This window comes from Solanum tuberosum, unplaced genomic scaffold, assembly GCF_000226075.1.
Source record: "Solanum tuberosum cultivar DM 1-3 516 R44 unplaced genomic scaffold, SolTub_3.0 scf00709, whole genome shotgun sequence".
In the NCBI taxonomy this organism is placed as follows: domain Eukaryota; kingdom Viridiplantae; phylum Streptophyta; class Magnoliopsida; order Solanales; family Solanaceae; genus Solanum; species Solanum tuberosum.
Genome location: NW_006239622.1, coordinates 65,817 through 85,887, shown reverse-complemented (window position 1 = coordinate 85,887; position 20,071 = coordinate 65,817). Strand labels below are relative to the sequence as shown.

General features: G+C 33.7%; 2 protein-coding genes across 4 annotated transcripts in view; both read left to right on the top strand.

Annotated features, from left to right (window-relative positions):
• Window positions 1–9,602, top strand: part of LOC102600680 (mRNA-capping enzyme-like) — a 20,682-nt gene extending 11,080 nt beyond the window's left edge. The window contains exons 7-17 of one of the 3 annotated variants that reach the window (XR_368925.2): window positions 2,182–2,301; window positions 4,668–4,717; window positions 5,553–5,715; window positions 5,825–5,962; window positions 6,423–6,545; window positions 6,629–6,727; window positions 7,742–7,831; window positions 7,999–8,083; window positions 8,320–8,450; window positions 8,528–9,093; window positions 9,404–9,602. Coding sequence is in view for 2 of the 3 variants with exons in the window: in XM_006366912.2 (XP_006366974.1) it covers window positions 2,182–2,301; window positions 4,668–4,717; window positions 5,553–5,715; window positions 5,825–5,962; window positions 6,423–6,545; window positions 6,629–6,727; window positions 7,742–7,831; window positions 7,999–8,083; window positions 8,320–8,450; window positions 8,528–8,665 (1,137 nt within the window). In the remaining variant the exon portion in view is untranslated. Of the gene's footprint in view, window positions 1–2,181; window positions 2,302–4,667; window positions 4,718–5,552; window positions 5,716–5,824; window positions 5,963–6,422; window positions 6,546–6,628; window positions 6,728–7,741; window positions 7,832–7,998; window positions 8,084–8,319; window positions 8,451–8,527; window positions 9,323–9,403 lie in introns of those variants that run through there. The other 2 variants (XM_006366913.2, XM_006366912.2) reach the window with 2 other exon arrangements.
• Window positions 9,603–13,318: 3,716 nt separating this feature from the next.
• Window positions 13,319–15,269, top strand: LOC102600350 (basic 7S globulin-like). Its single transcript, XM_006366911.2, has 2 exons — window positions 13,319–13,929; window positions 14,458–15,269. The coding sequence occupies exons 1-2, from the start codon at window positions 13,321–13,323 to the stop codon at window positions 15,187–15,189; spliced, it is 1,341 nt and encodes a 446-aa protein (XP_006366973.2). The 5' UTR covers window positions 13,319–13,320; the 3' UTR covers window positions 15,190–15,269.
• Window positions 15,270–20,071: the final 4,802 nt, after the last annotated feature.

The following is a 20,071-nucleotide window of genomic DNA, read 5'->3' as shown; positions in this document are numbered from 1 at the left end:
ATGCAATACAATCCCATCTAACCTTCTGAATGGAATTGGACCTATCTTCAAAATTTCTACTATTTCTTTCTTTCCATACTGTCCACCAAATGCAATGTGGAATTATCCTCCACCATGCCTTTTGACTCTTGCTCCCCCCTCTTCTTATCCAACAACTCAACAAGTCTGCAGTATGCTCGGGCATGGTCCAGTTTGTCTTTGTGAGACTAAGGAAGTGGCCCAAATTTGTGTTGTGAAGTTGCAATGCAAGAATAGATGCTGGTTGGTCTCTGCTGTGTTCTCGCATAATGAACACCAAGATACTATAATCTTTCCTTTTCTCCTCAGCACTTCATGTGTCAGGCAAGCCCTTCTAGCAACCAACCATGTAAAGCATTTTATCTTAGTTGGTGCTAAGGTTCTCCATTCCTTTCTCCACAAACTCTGCTTAGAGTTGCGTTGCTGTGGACTTTCCATTTTGTATGCTCTGCTAACCATGAAAGCCCCATCCTTACTATGTTTCCATCTCAAAGAATCAGGAGCATTGGTGATGCCAGGGAATTTTTCTAATAGCTCTAGCAATTTGGCCACTCTCTCCACTTCCCAGTCATTCAAAAGCCTTCTAAAGATTAGATCCCACCCTTGTGCTGTCCAACATTCATTGATATTTGCATCAGGATTACTACATAGTAAGAACAGATCTGGAAAGGATTCTTTTAGAGGAATCTGTTTGTTCCACGTATCTGTCCAAAACTTAGTTCTCCTGCCATTTCCCACTTCAATGTACGTATTAGCTTCAAGTTTTTGCCAGAAGTTTCTGATAGTTCTCCAGACCCCCACCCCATAGGCATCAACACTAACATTACAACCACTTCATCCTTAAGAGCTTTACTTTGAATCTTCAGGTTATTGATACCCAGGCCACCCATTTTTTTGCATAGATGATTGAGTTCCACTTGACCAAATGGTAGCCTTTCCTCTCTTTATCACCATGCCATAGGAAGTTCCTCCTGATGCTATCCTACCTCTTGATGACCACCCCTGCTGGAATGGGAAACAAGGACATCTATAAACATAAACTACCAAATAAATGTACCGATTTGGAGTGACATGTCGATATGATAGTAAAAGATCAACCTTATTTCTAGTCATACCCAACTCTTGAATAACTATGCTAGACTTACCTAACCACACTCAAGAAGATTGTTTAAACCCATATAGGGACTATCACAATTGTCCTATAAGACCACTAGACTCCCCTTGAGCAACAAACTAGGTGGTTGGTTCATATATACTTCATGTATTGCCATGGAAAAAAACAATCTCGATGTCCAACTGATAAAGAGGCCAAATGACAAACAACCAGAACGGTGAAATTTTAGCCAAGAGAGAATGTGTCAATGTTATAAAAGCACACAAAATTTGAGTATAACCTTTGGCCACTTGACACGCCTAAAGTTGACCAATGTTACCGTGCGACCAACTTTATAGTAGATTTACATGAAGTTTGAGGAATAAGTTCCCAAGTACTACTAGAGTGTAAAATATCTCCTCAATCATAGACTTTGTCTTTATACTGGAGGAGAGAGGGTTTCACCTGTAGACTTAGGGATACTAATAGAAGACAAAGACTTTCCCTAGGGCAATTATAGGAATATGAGAAGACAAGTCTACTACAGACATAGGATCTGATTCAGTGCGTGGATCATCTGGAACTGATGTGAAGAACTTGTGACGATGATAACTCAAGAGAGGTGGAGCTGGAAAATTGGTGGAAGAGATGAAGGAGAAGTACTTGTAGGTGGTGGTATTGATGAAGAAGGGATACTAATAGGATTCCTAAGCAAATTTGTTGGATTTAGTAGAAACCTAAAATTTGTAATAAATTATTGTAAAACTGATGCTTTTTGAAAAAACCATGGTTTCATTTTGTGTAAACTCTTGTTACTTCCTTGAAGGAAAAAAATGCTTTATCTGTTAATCATTCACCTTGTATCAATGATTGTATGACTTGAATTGGTTTTCTCGTTGTTCAGCTGATAGTACACTTTTAATTTGATCTGGTTAAGTAAAATATAGTTTGCCTATTAAACAGTATGCAGTATTTGCTCAACAATCAGGATTTATGTATTATGTACCTATTGTTTTCTTCCCTTTTTATCCCCCATCTTTATTCAAAATGCCAGAACCTCGTTATTGCAGGGGAATCTTGCAAGAACAGATGCTGTGTCAGATGCAGATTTTAGGGGCGAATGTATCCCATTCGCTGAGGTTCAGAGGATGAGGAACTTCTGCTATCTAGTGCTTAATTTGCATGTACAGGTTCCAGTTATTAAAAAGTTCATTTATTGAGAATAGTAACGGTGTATTATATCCGAAAACAGTACTAGTTACAATTGGAACTCTATAATGCTCCTATTACATTTAGGGACATCAATTATAGAAATAGTGTAATTAGAGTAGAACTGATTATACCAAAATAAAGCAGTAAGATGAAGTTCAACTTAATCTTTTGCACATCATTCTCTATGGCCTCATAGCAGTGGCGTATCCAGGATCTCCGTGAAGGGGTTCAAAGTATAAAGTAGTAAATATGTACAAAATACATGATGAAAAGCAGAGTGAGACGGAAAAGAAAAATATTAATCTAACCCACTAAATTTAACTTATCTTATTGATGTCGTGTTTAGGTTCTTTCTACTTTTACCTTGCTCCATTGAATTTTTAAAAAAATAATTCTTGTGCTCTTTTTTTGTTGTTGGTTTTGCAGTGTTCTACTTTATTTTTTTAAAAAAGAATTAGAAAAAATGAATTTTTGTCCGTTCAATCATATGTTACTATAAAAACCACCAAGATTTTTAAAAATGGGGTAAGGATTGAATTACTAATTATAATGCATATTTAGAAGATAAATAAATGGTGTCATCATTTTTTAATTCAATCTAGGTTAGTCATTTGTAAAAAAAGAAAATGATCAATAAATCAAATAAGATTAATTTAGTTTCCATCTCTTTAGAATTAAATTGAAAAAAGAATAGGAAAGAAATACTATAAAATTAAAGAAAAAAAATCAATTAAATAGATTTTGTTAAAAAATATTCACGACTTATAAATTTCTTTGTTCGATTAAATTTAATTTACTTTATTTTATATAAATAATTTTTCTAACTCAATTTAAAATTTAATAATAATTCATCGTTTCTTCAACTTAGTACATGGAAAGAGAGCTATGTAGAAACAAAATGAGCAATATAAATGAGAAGAATAACAGATAAAATTACAAAGAATGTGGCTAGTAAATTTAAACAAAAACAAATTGAGAAAAAAGAAATAGCATAAAAAGAAAAGTAATAAAAAAAGAAGAAGAATAAAGCTTCATAGGAATCTGAGCCCAGAACTTAAGTCCATATCAGCTTTATTCAAAGCAAAAAAACTTAAGCCCATCTCAGCCTTATTCAAGCAAAAAAAGTAGCAAAAATAATGCACACAGCGAGAATCGAACACAGACCTTTCAGTAGATAATGCACCCCCTTAACCACTGCGCTATCCTTTCCTTTAGTGTTGAGGGGGTTCAGTTTAATAGATATACATATAAAACTAGAATTTAACCTTGCATATACAGAGTAATTTTTTGACGAAGGGGGTTCGCCCCTTCGCTCCACGTAGCTTTGCCCCTGCCTCATAGCACCTGGAATTTCTCTCCTAATCAAAAGTTCATTTTTCACGGCACGCCATCTCTATTTTAATTTATTTAACTATATCTTTTATGAATTGGAAAGCTCTTGTTCACTCGTACTCATGGAAAACTTACCTGTGTGGCATCAATTTTGATTTGAACTTTCTTCCACATATTTACCCCAAGTCCCAGATGAAACAAATTGCGTACACACTACATAAAAAATGATCATTAGCGATAATTAATTAATGACAATAGCTTAATTGCCACTAAATGTATATTTTTTGAGGCAATTAACACTCTTTGTAAATGTCCCTAAAACCTATAGTGACATTGGATCTATGACAATCTAAGTTGCTCAGGCTCGGGTGCGGGTGTCCAATACGGGTGCTGATCTAGAGGTCGGATCCTTCATGGGCTAATTTTTAAGATTCAGGGATATGGATCCACGTATGGATAAGGGTGCGCGGGGATTCACTTAAAAATAATTAAAAAATCTAAAAATAGAATTATAAAACCTAGATTATGAGATATTATTGGAAAACTTGAGGAGAATCCTGGAAGGAGATTAAAGGAAAAGGAATGACATAGAAATTTCTATAAAAGGTATTCCATTTCCTTCGATTTACCTTAGCTTTTGTATTGATTATAGGAATCATTAAAATTGTCCAAACTTTCCCATCGATTTTGGTTAAAGTACCCAAAATCCGTTGACCAAATTGGACACGGATCCCACACCCACACCCATGTCGTGTCGACATGGGTTCGGCACCAAAAGTGAAGAGCCCGAGTAACTTAGATGGAAAATAACTAATGCCGGTAAAGGTTTTATCACTCTTTGTTAGTGTGTATATTTATTGCCGCTAAAAGCTGTTTTTGTTGTAGTGACATTTCCTGAATGATAGTCATGTTCTTGCTTTGCACTGTCCAAGTGTTATCCTGTTTTCTTTAGGTGGTTGATTTGCGCTTGATTTAATGTTTATTATTATTTCTTTTGGTGCATGATCCTTAGGCCACGAGAAATACCCAAATTCCAGGATCACACCCGGTCTCTCTCGACAGGTTGACTATAAATTCTTCTTTTTTGGATATTTTTTTTACATGAGACTAATTTGAAAGGAACCTGTCTCTTATACCTGAGTTCTACAATATTTAGGCAATATTTTACAGCAGCTTGAAATAGCCAAACATTGTACTCCAAAAAGTTTCATGACAAAATTTAGGATTTTATGACCTTTTCCTTTCTGATTGAATATCATCTTCATGCAAAGAGCAGCCTTTTATAGAATCTCATTATTAAGAATTTTAAAGCATCTCTTGAAGTACAAAAATTGCATGCAGTGCAAAAGATCTGGAAAGTTTTTCATTAACTGGAAGAGTGATCTACAGCTGTCTGTAAGCGTTGGGAGGATTGGCTAGTAATTTCAGCTGCATGTGCCTATCACAAACAATGTGCATGCTTTATATAATGTTGAAGCATAGGTCAGGTTTTTTTTTTAATTGCACTGGGAAAGGAATATTTTGAGCACTGTTACAACAAACACCAAACCTAGTGTAATGCCACAAGTGGGGTCTAGGGAGGCTGAGAAGTACGCAAACCTTACCCCACCTTTGTGGGGTAGAGAGGCATTAAAAATTATTTTTCATTTTTGGTTCTTTGTTCTCATAATATATTTAAGATGTTAAGTGGCAAATAGCAAGTGTCTTAGTGTTATAGGTTTTTTGCCTTTTGAGCATGATAACATTATTTCTTATTAAGAAAATGTACATTTATGTCTGGAGTAGATAATTAGATTTCCAGGATACTGAAAGCATAATTTTGGATTTGTGTCAAACAGTATTCACGCATCTCTTGATTTCATTTTCTGGAACTTTGTTGCTTTGCTTCAAATTGTAGGGACAAATTGCATCTTCTAAGCCAGCAACTCTACCATGTCACTTGGAGTGCTGGGGTGCCACGATGCATGATGCTAATAGACAAGGAGGATTGTTATTTGATTGATCCACAGTTCTATTTCAGGAAGGTCCAGTTGCGATTTCCTCGCAAACATATCTATGAGGTAGTTTGTCCATAGAGGACCTCTTGTACTCCATCATGAGGAATACTGATTCTGCAGTTTTACGATTTCAGTCTTTTTCTGCTGTAGAAGATTTACGAGTTTCCTGTAGGGTAGAGCTGACATTACTCATTGCTGCACGTTACTTGATGGTGAATTGATTACTGAGACTGAGCCTGAGACACAAGTGAAGAAGACTATTTACCTCATCTATGATATGATGGCATTTAATGAATCCTCTGTTACAGAGGTATGTCTTGGCTTACATATTTATCAGCCAAAATGACTTGAATTAACTTTTTGTGATTTATATTTGGCTTACCTCTTCATTCAAGGATGAGATGCAGATTTGGATGGTACTGTGTCCACAATTAACATTTCCAAAAGAGTGTAGAATAATAGTTGCTTCTTAGGTTAAATTTGTCTTTTTTGTGAATGTCATGAGGACCATCAATCCTCAGACATCTGCAGTCAATCATTCTAGAATACAGGTTTACTGGAGTAGTTTTATGAAATTAGATATGTGTTCTATTCTTTCATGGGTATTTTCATCTTTCCCTTCAGTTATGTACAGATTTGCCTTCTGTGGCAAGCTCCTTACCATTTTCTTTCGACAGTCAGCACTTTGGCATATATTATAATTTTAATTTGATTGGGTTTTCCTGAAAAATTGCTTATTTTATGATTTCTGCATCCAAATACTTTTGCAGCTACCTTTCCATCATCGATTAAGGCTAATTGAAGAAGAGGTGATCCGTCCCCGAAACTTTGAACGTGATTTTTTATCCACGTGTGTAAATCCGTACCACCACTATGGCCTGGAACCATTTGAAGTATGTATGATCTCAATAAAGGCTCTCTAATTTCTGTAAGTTTATGATCCTTTCTGGATTGATGATTGTTTTGTGGATGTCAGGTGAGGAGGAAGGATTTCTATTTGCTATCTGCAGCTTCTATGCTCATAAAAGATACAATGCCAAGTCTTCCACATTCATCTGATGGGCTTATCTTTCAGGTTCTGTGGGATCTACTTGTGTCTGTTTAATATTGACGATCAAGTTTGTCATATCAAGATCATATAGATATAACTTAAAAGAAATATTGGCACAACCTTATCAGAAGTGTCCATAGTATTCCAGCTTTCTTTTGTATCTCATTTAGATATCTGTACATTTAGAATTGTGCTAGTGAGCTCTGCAATTTCATTCATCCAAGAATGAGGACAGTGAGAGACAAAGGGACATTAGGCTGGAATTTGATAGATTAAGCTCGTCATTTGGCCTGGGAAGATCTGTTTAGCAGCAGCTTTCTGTTACTTTAGCTAATATAATTCAATTTAATGAACTGAATGGAGTCAGTAATAATATTGGAGATCAAGAACTTCCATTGACAGAGATTTAGCTCATTAGAACTGCTCTGTGTGTGTGTGTTAAGTCAATTCAGATAGGGTGCTACTTAAAACAATTTTTCAAGGACAGAAGCTGGAATGCAGAACTTGACTTTTATGCAAAGAAGCTGAATCTCGATTACATGAAAATTCTAAGATAGCAAAGAAAAGAAAGAGAACCGTTTGTGGTTTTGAATGGAATAATGAATAGAGAAACCGAAAGAGAATCAAGATCTAAAGAAGGAATAGGAACCTGTCAAGATGCGGAGCTAAAGAAAAAGGGACAGAAATAGTAAGAGTGATATTTTGAAGAAAAATAGGATGGAATGATTTCTTCTGCAAATGCACTCAAGTGATTCACTCTCATAGGTCTTATTTGACAGAACTAATTTTGTCCACCAAAATTAAGTGTAATTACCCTCAATTACATGCTCCTTGCTGTAATTACCTTTACTTACATGCTTGTTGCCCCCTCTTTAGGTGTCTGTGTGCGCTTTTTTTTGGTTATAATGTAAAGTTGTTGGGACCAGCAACTCACTTTGTTATGGTTGGTACATTCCGAAGCTAATATAATATTTTGTACATCAAATTTCTTGCAACTTTGCATATCTGGATTCTGGCTCCTGATAGTTTACAATACAGGCCTGGAATGCAACTTATGCGCCCCGGGATCATGATGGACGTTTGAAATGGAAATATCCTGGAACAAATACTGTTGATTTTCTATTTGAGGTGGTTATATTTTCTGTCATATTTAGATCTCAAACTGTTGTGTATTGTAAGTGTATATATGCTTGAGCCTTTCTCTGTCTGCACATTAACAGTAGGAGATAACATCACATAATGGTTGTGATAACTTTAGTACCAGGGTAATCTGATTAACAAGTTGGCATTGGCAGGTGGGAGTTGATGGTAGTAGTTTACTTTATCTGCAAGAACACGGAAACAAGAAACTAATTGAAGGTTGCAGAGTGATGTTTAAAGGTTTGATTATCTTCTCTTTTTCTCCTTTCCCTGAACTCAATCTCCGAGGAGTTTCCAGTAGTAAAAAGATCTCTGCTTTTCTGTCCTTTATTTTCAAGGCCTGTTTGTTCCAGCTGGCAGTAAGAATATGAAGATTTATCCCTTGAATTCTATTAGGAAATGCTTAGCAGATTTTGTTGCTTAGATAATATGGCTGCCACACCTAAGTGTGGTCTGATTGGTACTTTCTCCTGCAGATGGAACTGATTTATCGTTGTACTCGGGTAGAATAATCGAGTGTTCCTGGAACTCTCATGAAGATGCTTGGATCTTTGTGCAGATCCAAACAGACAAATCAAACCCAGATTATATTAGTGTCTACGAGGAGGTTTGTCATATAGCAATATCATCCTTCATTTACAGCTTTTCCAACTATTATTGATTTAAGAAACATCTTATGGACAGGCAAAGCGCAACATAGAGGGCACTCTTACAGAGGATACCTTGTTAGATGAGATAGATATAGTCGCAGGTCTACCCGTATACTCTGACTGGGCCAATCGTCACAGTGGAACTTTTAGAAATGTCTGGAGAAGGCAGTGAGGAATTTGCTGCTGTTTGTTGCGATATGTTTGTTCCCCAATACATCTTCTCTTTTTCACCATTGAGGGTTGAGTTGAGAGACGGAGGAGGAGGTTATAGTCTAGTTAAAAATGACTGCAGGTTCTTCGTAGTTGTTATTCGTCATTCAGGCTTATTTTTCTTGTCAAATTCTGATTTGCCAAGTTGAAAGAGTGACAATATAGGGATCTTATCTCTGCCCCCATTGAGGGATTGAGTTGAGAGGCAAAGGAGGAGGTTATAGTCTAATTAAAAATGACTGCAGGTTCTTTGCAGTCGTCATTCATCATTCAGGGGTACAAGTATTGGGCATTAAATTTTTGTTTGCTCAGTCCATCAGAGCTCTGGGAATGTCAAGGAAAATATCAAATAAGAGGTCTAGGTGGTGATTGGAAAATTTTCTAGGAAAGGTAAGCGCGAAATAGTAATATGTTCTCATTGTTCTTTTCTTTCAAATTTATTGTTCAAAGTAGAGCCTGTTGTGATTTCGTGTATCTACTGTAAGATGTGGTAAAAGGACATATGTAGGAGCTATGATCTTGAAATGAAATATTAACTCTTGTTTTGTGTCCTCACAATCTGGTAGCCTAGATTATTCAGGCGCAGGGATGCTATTGATAGCAAAACAGCATGTTTTTATTTCTTATGGAATCACTAAAGTTACTATAAGACCAAACCTAGTAACCTATATTGATCCATATGATGACATGTTGAAAACAGAGCTGAGAAATTGAAGGTTCTCATGTTGGTACACATCAAACAACAATTGAAGTTCTTGAGCTCACCCTGGAAACATATATATGAGGTGGTTTAATAGCATGCGTGCTAACTTGATGGAGGTACTACTATGATGCCTAAATTGGTCATTTTTGTGAAGTGCTTAATTAATCTTAATTTATATACACCAACATTCTAGATAGTTTTTACATTTTACTGCAATATGACCGATTATTTACCCTATTTCATGTTTCCGAGTCATGAGTGATTGTTGTTATAAGTTGCTAGTATTATGAAAATTAAATTCATTAATTGGGAGAGTTAATGAAGAAGGTAACTCATAATCACCAAAGGTTGTGGTAGGAAGATAATATTTTTATTCTAAAAAACTGAGGTTTGGGGGTTTGAGTCCTGAAAATGAAATTGCTTTTGAGGGGAGTGGTTTGTTTTTAAAAGGAGATTTTTTGATGTAAATTCAAACTAATTAGATTTCAAAGTAGATATCATATTTCTAAATGAGAAATAAAAGAGATTGCTAAGATAAGTAAGCTCATGTTACATACTTAAAGGTACAAAACCTGGCTGTCCAATTCTTACTATGCTTTAATTGATTTATTTATTCTGTATGATTTTAAGTACCTAGTTTTTTTAATAAATTATGGCTATCAATAACAGAGCTAATAAATGAACAGATCAATAATCAGTCTAAATTTAAATAAGTTGAATAAATTTCATGACCTGTTATACGTATTAGCTTGTGTTGTTGCATCTTGTGGGCTATTTATAGTAATTACTATTGTTACTCAAGGTGATGTCTACCTTTCTCATAAATGATGGCATCCCTCACTATCTCACATAATTGTTCATGTCCTCACCTTATACATTACCTTACCTAATCTTTGACTTTTGTTTTGAAATGCATGGCTTAATATTGGGACAACTAGGTTTCCAATTTACCTAGGTGACACGACCTTTTGTTTCAGTCGTACGACGTTGTCGATACATGAGGCTACATTATTAGTTTATTACTAACTCCGACGTTTGAAATGAAGTTGCCTTTTCACATTTTGTTCAGTCCAAATTTTGTGTTAAATAGAATAATGTTTATAAATTTTCTATACATTAAACTCAATTAAATATATCAAAAGCCTTTTTTTTTTAAACAAGTAATTTAATTTACAACATTATCATTAAACTACATTTTTGGTATAACACTATTGGTGTGATGGATAAATGAAAAATAATTTTAAGATAATATTTTTAGTATTCTTTAATCTCTTATTTCGTTGTAAAGTTTGAGATAATTATATCAGAATTAACAATTAAGTTATTTTTAGTATAACTTATAAAATTAGATACATTTCTTGGTTGTTCGATACATTATAAATGATACATTAATTAATGGGAGGGATCCAAGAGGGGATAGAAATGTATTCGAGGGGAATAAAAATGTATCCAAGAGGATAGGGATGTATCTGAGAGGAGATAAGATGTATCCGAGGGAAATAAAAATGTATCCAAGAGGATAGGGATATATCTGATAGGAGATGAGATGAGGATAGAGATGTATCCGATATGATAGGGATGTATCGGAAAAGGGATAGACATATATCTGAAAGAGAATATAGATGTATATGAGAGGGAATATAGATGTATCTAAGAGGGAATTTTATTAAATAATAGAAAATTTTAGAGAATATGATATTTTAAGTTGTATATTTATGTAATTTTTTTATTTATTTGTATCTTTAAGTGATTCCGCTAAAGAGTGTCCGAATGAATCCCTCGATCCAGTCAGGCTCGGGTTGTCTTGTTGATGTGTGAAACTGCTAATGATTTGTCGACACACAGCGCTATAGATGGTATTATACTTTGATAACATCAAACAACATTTGTCCTTATCCAAATTCATAGAAACAACAATATATGTATATCTATTACGTACGTACATCACTTCTGCACTAGTTTAGCTCATCATCATCATCGTCTAGTTGATGAAAACTCATCCCTAGTTGTACTCCAAACATGACGTTCATAGCTCATCTTGAAATCATAATTAAGTGAATCAAAGTTTAATATTTCACTTTAAATTCTTAAATGAAATAGTCACGTACGTAATTTATAATATTAGAATAGGTAAAACTTTTAAATTCGAGTTTTTATCATTATTCACCAATCACTCGTTATAATAAATTGTTGATGAGAACGATAACATATATCGAATTTAGACGAGAGTTCTGAATTCCTTATAAAGTTTGTGCGATTCTTCTCTCTTTGATAAAGACGTGGGGTATGAAATGTAAACAACATATCATGATTACCAAAAAAAATAATCATGAATCGATCTCGGCTAAATATTTAGCCGAACTCAACCTAATAACGAGTTGAATTGAATAAGTCACAAAGAAAAAAAAAATACTTTCTTTGCTCCAATTTACATGATACACTTTAGTTTCTAAAAGAAAGACATATTTTTTTATATTTAGAGTAATAATTTAACTTAAAAAATACTCTTTATTCACTTTTACTTGTCACTTATTCTAAAAATATATTTTCAATTTTACTCGTCACTTTTGACATATAAAAAATAATAGTTTTTTTTCCATGTTTTACTCTTAGCATTAAATACTTATTCTCCAAATCATTTCAATGACTTAATACTAAACATCATTTAACATGGATAGTATAGCAAAACCTATATCAATAATTATTTTCTTAATGGGTGTGCCATAGTGACAGGGGCGGAACTACATGGAGCGAATGAACCCCCTTCGTCGAAAAATTACACTATATATATGATCGATTTACTGATTTACATGTATATATTTAATAATGAACCTCCTCAGCATATGCTAAAGACTTGGTTCAGTGGTAAAGTGGGTTCAAGATTCAACCAACTCTTCTTGGCTTTGCGAGATTGAGTCTGGGTAGCCTCCTTTTTTTTTATATCACATTTTAGCTTGCTGCGTGCTTACTTATTTTTTGAATCCCCTCAATGAAAATCCTGCATCTGCCATTGCATAGTGACAATTAAAGAGTCCGGCACTAAACTGGACACTTTTTGAACCCTAAACACCAAAAGGGACCCTATCTAAAAACACATATCAAAATGGACAATTCGCCCATTTATGGGCGAACTACAACTACCATCTTTTAACGATGTAGTCTTTGACTCCAAATTCATCCACACTAATATTATACAAATCTTAAAGGTAGTTCACCCACAAATGAGCGAACTATAATTCTTTTTGTTAACCCCGCTCACGTAAATCTATATCTCTTTCTTCAACAATAATTATGAGTTATTCACTCAACTTTTTCACATTCATCTTCTACTTTTTCATACTTTATATTTTGACTTTTGAAATTTGATAGTTATGTCTTAACAATCCGGAAAGTATGTATATTCAGTTGAACCAGATGTTTGTAAATGCAAAGAGTATTGTAAAATATAAAACATCAAGGACTTCAAGAAATTTCGATTGTGAGTTTTAGAGTTGTGCACATTCAATAGTAAAAAAAATTAAGTTGTCTACTTTTAAAATATTTGGATATTCCCTTGATTTCTTATTTCTGAAAAATGATGGATTTTATTCTTATTAAATTATATCTTATAAATTAAAACGAAGAAAATAATAAACAAGCAAATTATGCGAGTTATATTTTCATAAACCAATTTGTTATTGGTATATATATATATATATATTTTTTTTTTTTTTTTTTTTGAAATCCCAGGATAACCCGCAACCGCTACAACCTCTGCCACAACCTTTGCCCTTCGGATGAGCACTCTATGGTTAACACTTTGTGCGCACTGGATAAACCTCCACTATGTAATAGCCTGCAAACCACACTGAAAATGTAAACCGCACTAGGTGTTATTGGTATATATACCATCATCTACTTTAAATATTGAATCCATGCTCCCAAAGAAAGAAAGAAATGTCCATTTCCTAACATTTTACAAAATGCTTCCCTATAAACTCATTAGTTTAATCACCCTTTTCTTCTTCTTCACTTGTTCTCTCTTAATTCCCCCTTCTTCTTCTTCTTCAGCTGTTTTATCTTCCATTACAAAAGACCATGAAACTCTTCTTTACACTCTCTCTCTTTACCTCAATTCCCCTCCACAACTCACCAATCTCCTCCTCGATTTGAGCGCCTCTTATTCCTGGATGGATTGTTCCAATTCCTCTACTCATCGTTCAATTTCCTGCAATTCCCCTTTATGCTCTGCTATTGGATCTCGCGCTTGTGCTAAGTGTTTTCACTCCCCTAATCACGATGATTGTTCCACTAGCCCCTGTGTTCTCTCTCCGTTAAACTCCGTTACTCATAAATCCTCTACCGGCAAAGCTATTGTTGAATCCATAGCTTTGCCGGTTACCGACGGGAGGAATCCAGGTCAACTTAGGGGTTTTTCTGAGTTTTTTTTGTCTTGCTCCAAGAAATCTTTGCTTAAAGGACTTACGAAAGGTGTAGCCGGTTTAGCCGGGTTAGGCCGGTCCAGATTCTCCCTCACTACTCAGGTTCGGTTCTAATCACTACTTCTTTTTTAATCACCATATTAGCTGTTCTATTTGGGGAAAACACTTTCATATACAGAGTTTAAATTGGACATTTTTAGGAATTGCTAAAATTTCTAATAATCACAATTTTTTGATATTATATTACTTTACATAATTTAGAACTTAGAAGTAACGTAAATATTTATTTTAAGAGGATCAATGAACTCAATATCATACTAATTCCTTGTCTCTTTTAGGTTCAAGAGGAATATAGTATTTTTACCTTTTTAAGCAATAAATTGTTATTTTTTCTACTAAAACTTTTTAATTTTAATTTACTCTTGTTTTGTCAATTTATGGCGATGTTAATCAAGTGACACGTTTAAGGAGAAAAAGAAAACAAACTTTGGATGGATACTTTAATGAATTATGTTACTTCCTTCGTCAAATTGTTATACTTAATCAATTTAATATTTTCAAAAAATGTAATTTAAAATACATTATATCTTCTATTCACCGACTTAAAATCTTGAATTTTATCTTATGCAGGTCAGCACTTCTTTTTCGTCTACACGCACTTTTGCGCTATGTTTATCCGGTTCACCGTCTGCTCCTGGAGTAGCTTTCTTCGGTTCAGCCGGACCGTATTACTTTTTACCCGAAATTGACCTCTCAAAAACCCTTCGTTACACCCCACTTATCCCGAACCCGGTTCACTCTGACTATTATGTAAATTTGACATCTATAAAAGTCAACGGAGTTACCGTACAATTGAACCAGAATATCTCAGCCGTTAATCATCAAGGATTTGGTGGGACCAAGCTGAGCACCATAACTCCATACACCACACTACAGAGTAACATCTACAATGCATTCACTGAGACATTTGTAAATGAATCTGCTAAGCTCAACCTCACAGTAACAAATCCTGTGGAACCATTTAAGGTTTGTTATAATGCAGATGAGGTACTGGATACGAAGGTAGGACCGACTGTTCCAACCGTTGATCTTGTGATGGACAATCATGATGTGTTCTGGAGGATATTTGGATCGAATTCAATGGTTAGGATCGCGCGAAATGACGTTGATGTGTGGTGTTTAGGGTTTTTGGACGGTGGGATTAAGACTGAAACATCGATCATAATTGGAGGACATCAAATGGAGAATAATTTATTGCAATTTGATTTGGAACAAGAAAAATTAGGATTTAGTTCTTCAGTTTTGGCTTATAGTACCTCATGTTCCAATTTCAACTTTACTACTAGTGGTAACTTGAGTTGAACAATTTACATTTTTATGATTTTTTTTTTCCAATAGTTTCTTTGTACTTTTTAATGAATCATGTTGTGGGATTTGCAATATTTGTTGTTTTTTTACATTGTTTTAAGAAGAACAATATATGAATTATACTATATTTACAGTAAATATAGTAATATTAAGGACAAATACGAGGAAATTCCAAGCTCCCAGGTCTCGCTTTCGAGAATCACAAGGTAGAAATATTTATTGTTAATGATATCATAAAATATATACTCCCTCCGTCCCATTTTGTGTGATACTTTTCGAATTTCAAGATTCAAACAAGTCTATCTTTGATAGTAAATTTTTCATAGATTTTTTAAACATCTTGAATTTTCAATTATTGCGACTTATAGTACTTTTTACGTAATTTACAAATATATAAATTTTATTTCAAAAAAATTAAAGATTCCATGCTCAAATTTCCGGTTAAACTTAAACTGTTTGACTCTCGAAAAATAAAAAATGCCACATAAATTGGGACAGAGGGAGTGTATATATATTGATTTTGTATCAGTTAAACGAAATTATCAGCCTTAATGATACCAATACAGTATATGATACCAATTTAGTATCAGTTAAGCGAAATTATCAGCTTTAATGATACCAATACAATATATGATACCGATTTGGTATCAGTTAAGCGAAATTAGTTTAAGGGGGGGGGGGGGTATATAGTGTAATTATTTAGTGGGTATGAATGTAAAGGGGTATATGTTTATGAGCTATTTGCTTAGTTTCCCCTAAAAAAATGGACAAAGACCAAACCTGATAAGTTTTTAAATACTTTAAGGACTAAAATCGATAATTGTATAGTTAAGGGACCAAAATCAATAAATGTATAGTTAATGGACCAAATCTGATAAATTTTTAAATAGTTGAAGGACTAAATCCGACAAAAGTATAGTTAAGGGACCATTTTAGACCTACTCTTATAGTGAAGAGATATTTTATGGCATTTTCTCGTTTTTGCGTATCTATATGCCTATAATGAAAAAAAATATGTGTGAGGAGAATTAAAAATAGTCATAAAGTCATTATCTTTACAAAAATGTCTAATAATATTATTATTGTTTATAGTGATAAAAACCTCAAATATGCTAGCCATAACATTTGAGAAAAGATCCATACATGTCATTATGAGTTAATTGAATATCCATTAGGTTTTACAAAATCATTTTGTCCGCGTAGGGAATGATGATTTGACACATAACTTATAATTTTTTTTTAAAGTCAGCCAAATTTCTAAAATTCATTTGAAATTTGAGTCTTTTTCCATTTTAAAAAAATTCAAATGGTTTTTAGAAATTTGGATTGATTTTCTTTTAAAATAATAAAAATTAATGACGTGGTTGAATCATCGTTCGCCACATGACCTCAATGGGTTTGCAAAACTGAATGAATTTTCTGTTAACTCATAATGACATGGATGAACCCTTCTTCAAATGAAAATGACATAAATGAGCTAAACTTTTAACGAATGGAATAGATGAGCCTTTTCTCAAAGTTAGACAACATATTTGAGCCTTTTTTCTTGTTTATATTGTATGAGTTGATTCAAGATAATAAGATGTTAGTCATGTGTTCATGATATATTATCTTGGATCTTATCATAAAAAACTTTATTTACTAATATGAAAATTTAAGTAGTTAAGTTTATGTTCTTAAATATTTCTATTATTAAAAGAAGACAACTTTTTCTTTCCCTTTTTTTTAAAAATAAATAAAAAAGGTTATAATTTTTTTCCGACAAACTTCAATATTTTTTAATTAAGCAAAATATAAAATCATAAATTTACTATTAGAAAAATTGGGGCCTCAAACAATAGCTTTATTATCCAAAAAAAAAAGGTTGTAATTAGCTTCTTCTGAGCCACCTCTAAGACCTCATTTGTTTGCACTTAATGAAAATTTTAATCTTAATCATTCAAATCTCAGTCATTAAGTATGTTTGTTTTCAAGGTTTGAAATCTTATTTATTCAAATATTAATTATTAAATGTGTTTGTTATTCTAATTTTGCAATCATCTGAAAGATTAAGATCTTTAATCAAGTCTTAATATCTTTAAGATCTTAATGTCTATTTAAGAATTTATAAAAAGATGATAATTCACCCCTACTCCATCTACTTTACTTTCACCTACCACTAACAATCACCATTTCAACACAATTATCACTGCTGTCAATCACCACCACCTATCATCCACAACCTAATCACAATCATCAAAATCAATTGTCAACACCATTAGACATCATATTCCATCATCACCACCAACCCTTATTACATTCACTATTCACCATCGACAATTACCATCATTAGTCAATATTATATATCTCTAACTACCATCATCATTCACCACCACCATTAAGTATCAATAACATTCTACTACTAATTATGTCAGGATCCAAAAATGGATGTGATGACACTCGTCTTATCCCAGCAAGACAAGTAAGCCAAAACTCAACTATTACGATAAAGTGCGGAAATAAGCTATAATTGAAAGTTTAATAACAAAGTAATAATACGTATAACAAGTCAACTTAACTAAATCCCCAAAACCTGGTTTTCACGTGCACAAGTCTTTAATGTATTACAATGGATTTGAAAGAAAACATAAGTCTCAAATGAAGTTGTCACTAAAGTAGAACAAGATCATAAATAGGAGTAAGAAGGTCCGCTGAGATGACAAACAAATACCTCACAAATCTCCATAGGAAGCCTCGAAAAAGAAGAGAATAGAAAGTATCACGAAGATCCGGGCTCGTAACCTACAAAAATATAGAAGCAAGGGGTGAGTACCAAACCACACGGTACTCAGAAAGTAAACTTCTAAACACAAGCTAAGGGAATAGAATACGGTTTCTCCTTAGACCTCAACCGAATCTCCACAACTACAACCTTCATAAAAACTAATCCAACCTAATAGTTCACAATTTACATAGCACATAGTTCAACCACATCACTTCAACAATACAAATCAACCACACACAATGTTAGGTTCACCAATCACAAGTTCCACAAAAAGACACTCACAAGTTTACAAATGATAAATATATGCAATGCAATGAAATGTAATGTCAAGTATCGTGATGCATGTCTGACCTAACGATACACACCCGTTGTCTTTCAGTACGTGATCCATGGGGGAAATATCTGTCCATGCATCCGTCGCAGCGTTTGACACGATCCTCGATAATAAAATCCTTCACTGCGTGTGACACGTCCCTCGATAATATAATCCATCGTGGCATGCGACACGTCCCTTGAATCATAATATCCGTCTCGACGCATGACACGTCTCTCGAAATGGTACATCCTTTTCAATTTCTTATTCTTCCTCAATTCACAAACACTTGTCACAATCATATCTCAGAACCAATGCAAATGAGATGTTCACCCAAATAGAAGATGACCATTTTCATAACAATGCACAATTCACAACAACACAATCGTGATACAACATCAACAATTAATCGATAAGTCATTCAAACCATTCTCAATACATCATACACCAATAATTAATCACATTGCCTTTTACTACCCCATTTTCATATTATTCAATATGGACAAGTCAACCCATCATCACATATCATTACTCCCCAACACATACCACAAGGAAATACACGATTCTATACACTTAACAAGGGTCGATAAATCTACTTGCCTCAAACAATCGAGCAATTACTGCGGGACTTGAGCCTTCCCCTTTCGTTGAGCTTCCAAATCAATGAAATCTATTCAAATAAATAATCACAATAAGATTTCGAAACTAACTACACCCATATTACTATATGTCTAGCCTAGACCCAAAACTCACCCAAATCTTTAGTTAAGTTCCTAAGTTTCAAGCCTAGGGTTAAGTTTCAATTTCTCCATATCATAAATCTAATAGTATTCATATAATACAATACAACTAATATTTAATTACATGTCTTAATATATCAAACTTAAATTATAATGTTATTCGAAGAACCCACATAAAACAACTATTCTCAAATATTCAATCTAATCTTATAACTTTAATACGATAATTTCATCAATACTATCATATCCTTACCTGCTAACTCATCACTGCAAATAATGGGCATTACTAATTGGTTGTCATTATTATTAATTGATCACTACTGTAAGTGAAAGGAAAATTTCAATGTAACAATTACTGAATGTTCTTGTCGACTGCGCAGGTGAGTATTCCAGTTCTTTTCTATTTTTTTTCTTTTCTAAATTAATTATGTACTAAAAGTGACTAACCACACTACCTTAATTTAATTTATATGGGTCAAGAGATATAGGGTATTAAATAAATTATGGACTATTAACCATCAAATAAATAAATAAATTATTTAATAAATATTAACTACCCATCAATTAAATAACTGTAGTTATTGAATAGTTCAAAATTCTCAAACCAACTTCACCGGCTGGTCAAGAAATGACTCGAGAAAACTATCGGGAGGGGTAATTTTTTTTTTTTTATGAAAGTTTCTCAAAAATGACCTTCTGGGTCATTACATTATTCACCACTAAAAATCATGTTCGTCCTCGAACATAAAGAAGGGGAAGGAAGAATAATCGACATTACCAAAAGACTGAAGTATAATTTCGAGAGTTGGTGTTTATCTCTCCAAGTGAGTTCCTCTGTAAGATCATTCTATCAAGATCAACTACTAATGAACCTTCAAATAAATTTTGACAGATCTATAAATCAAGAGTGATTACCAAGCCACAGACTAACCCGTGAACCCAATCTGAACTGAAATACACTAGACCATAACACAATCATCAAGACAAATATTTTCTTACATAACCATGAGAAAATTCTGAACCAAAACCATCTAAAACCAAGAGTGAACCTGAACTAAC

What these genes read in the sequence shown, in the direction of transcription:
- LOC102600350 (XM_006366911.2), top strand. Translation starts at nt 13,321, where the DNA reads ATGCTCCCAAAGAAAGAAAGAAATGTCCATTTCCTAACATTTTACAAA. An exon ending in GATTCTCCCTCACTACTCAG is followed by an intron (nt 13,930 to 14,457) that starts GTTCGGTTCTAA and finishes TATCTTATGCAG; the next exon opens with GTCAGCACTTCTTTTTCGTC.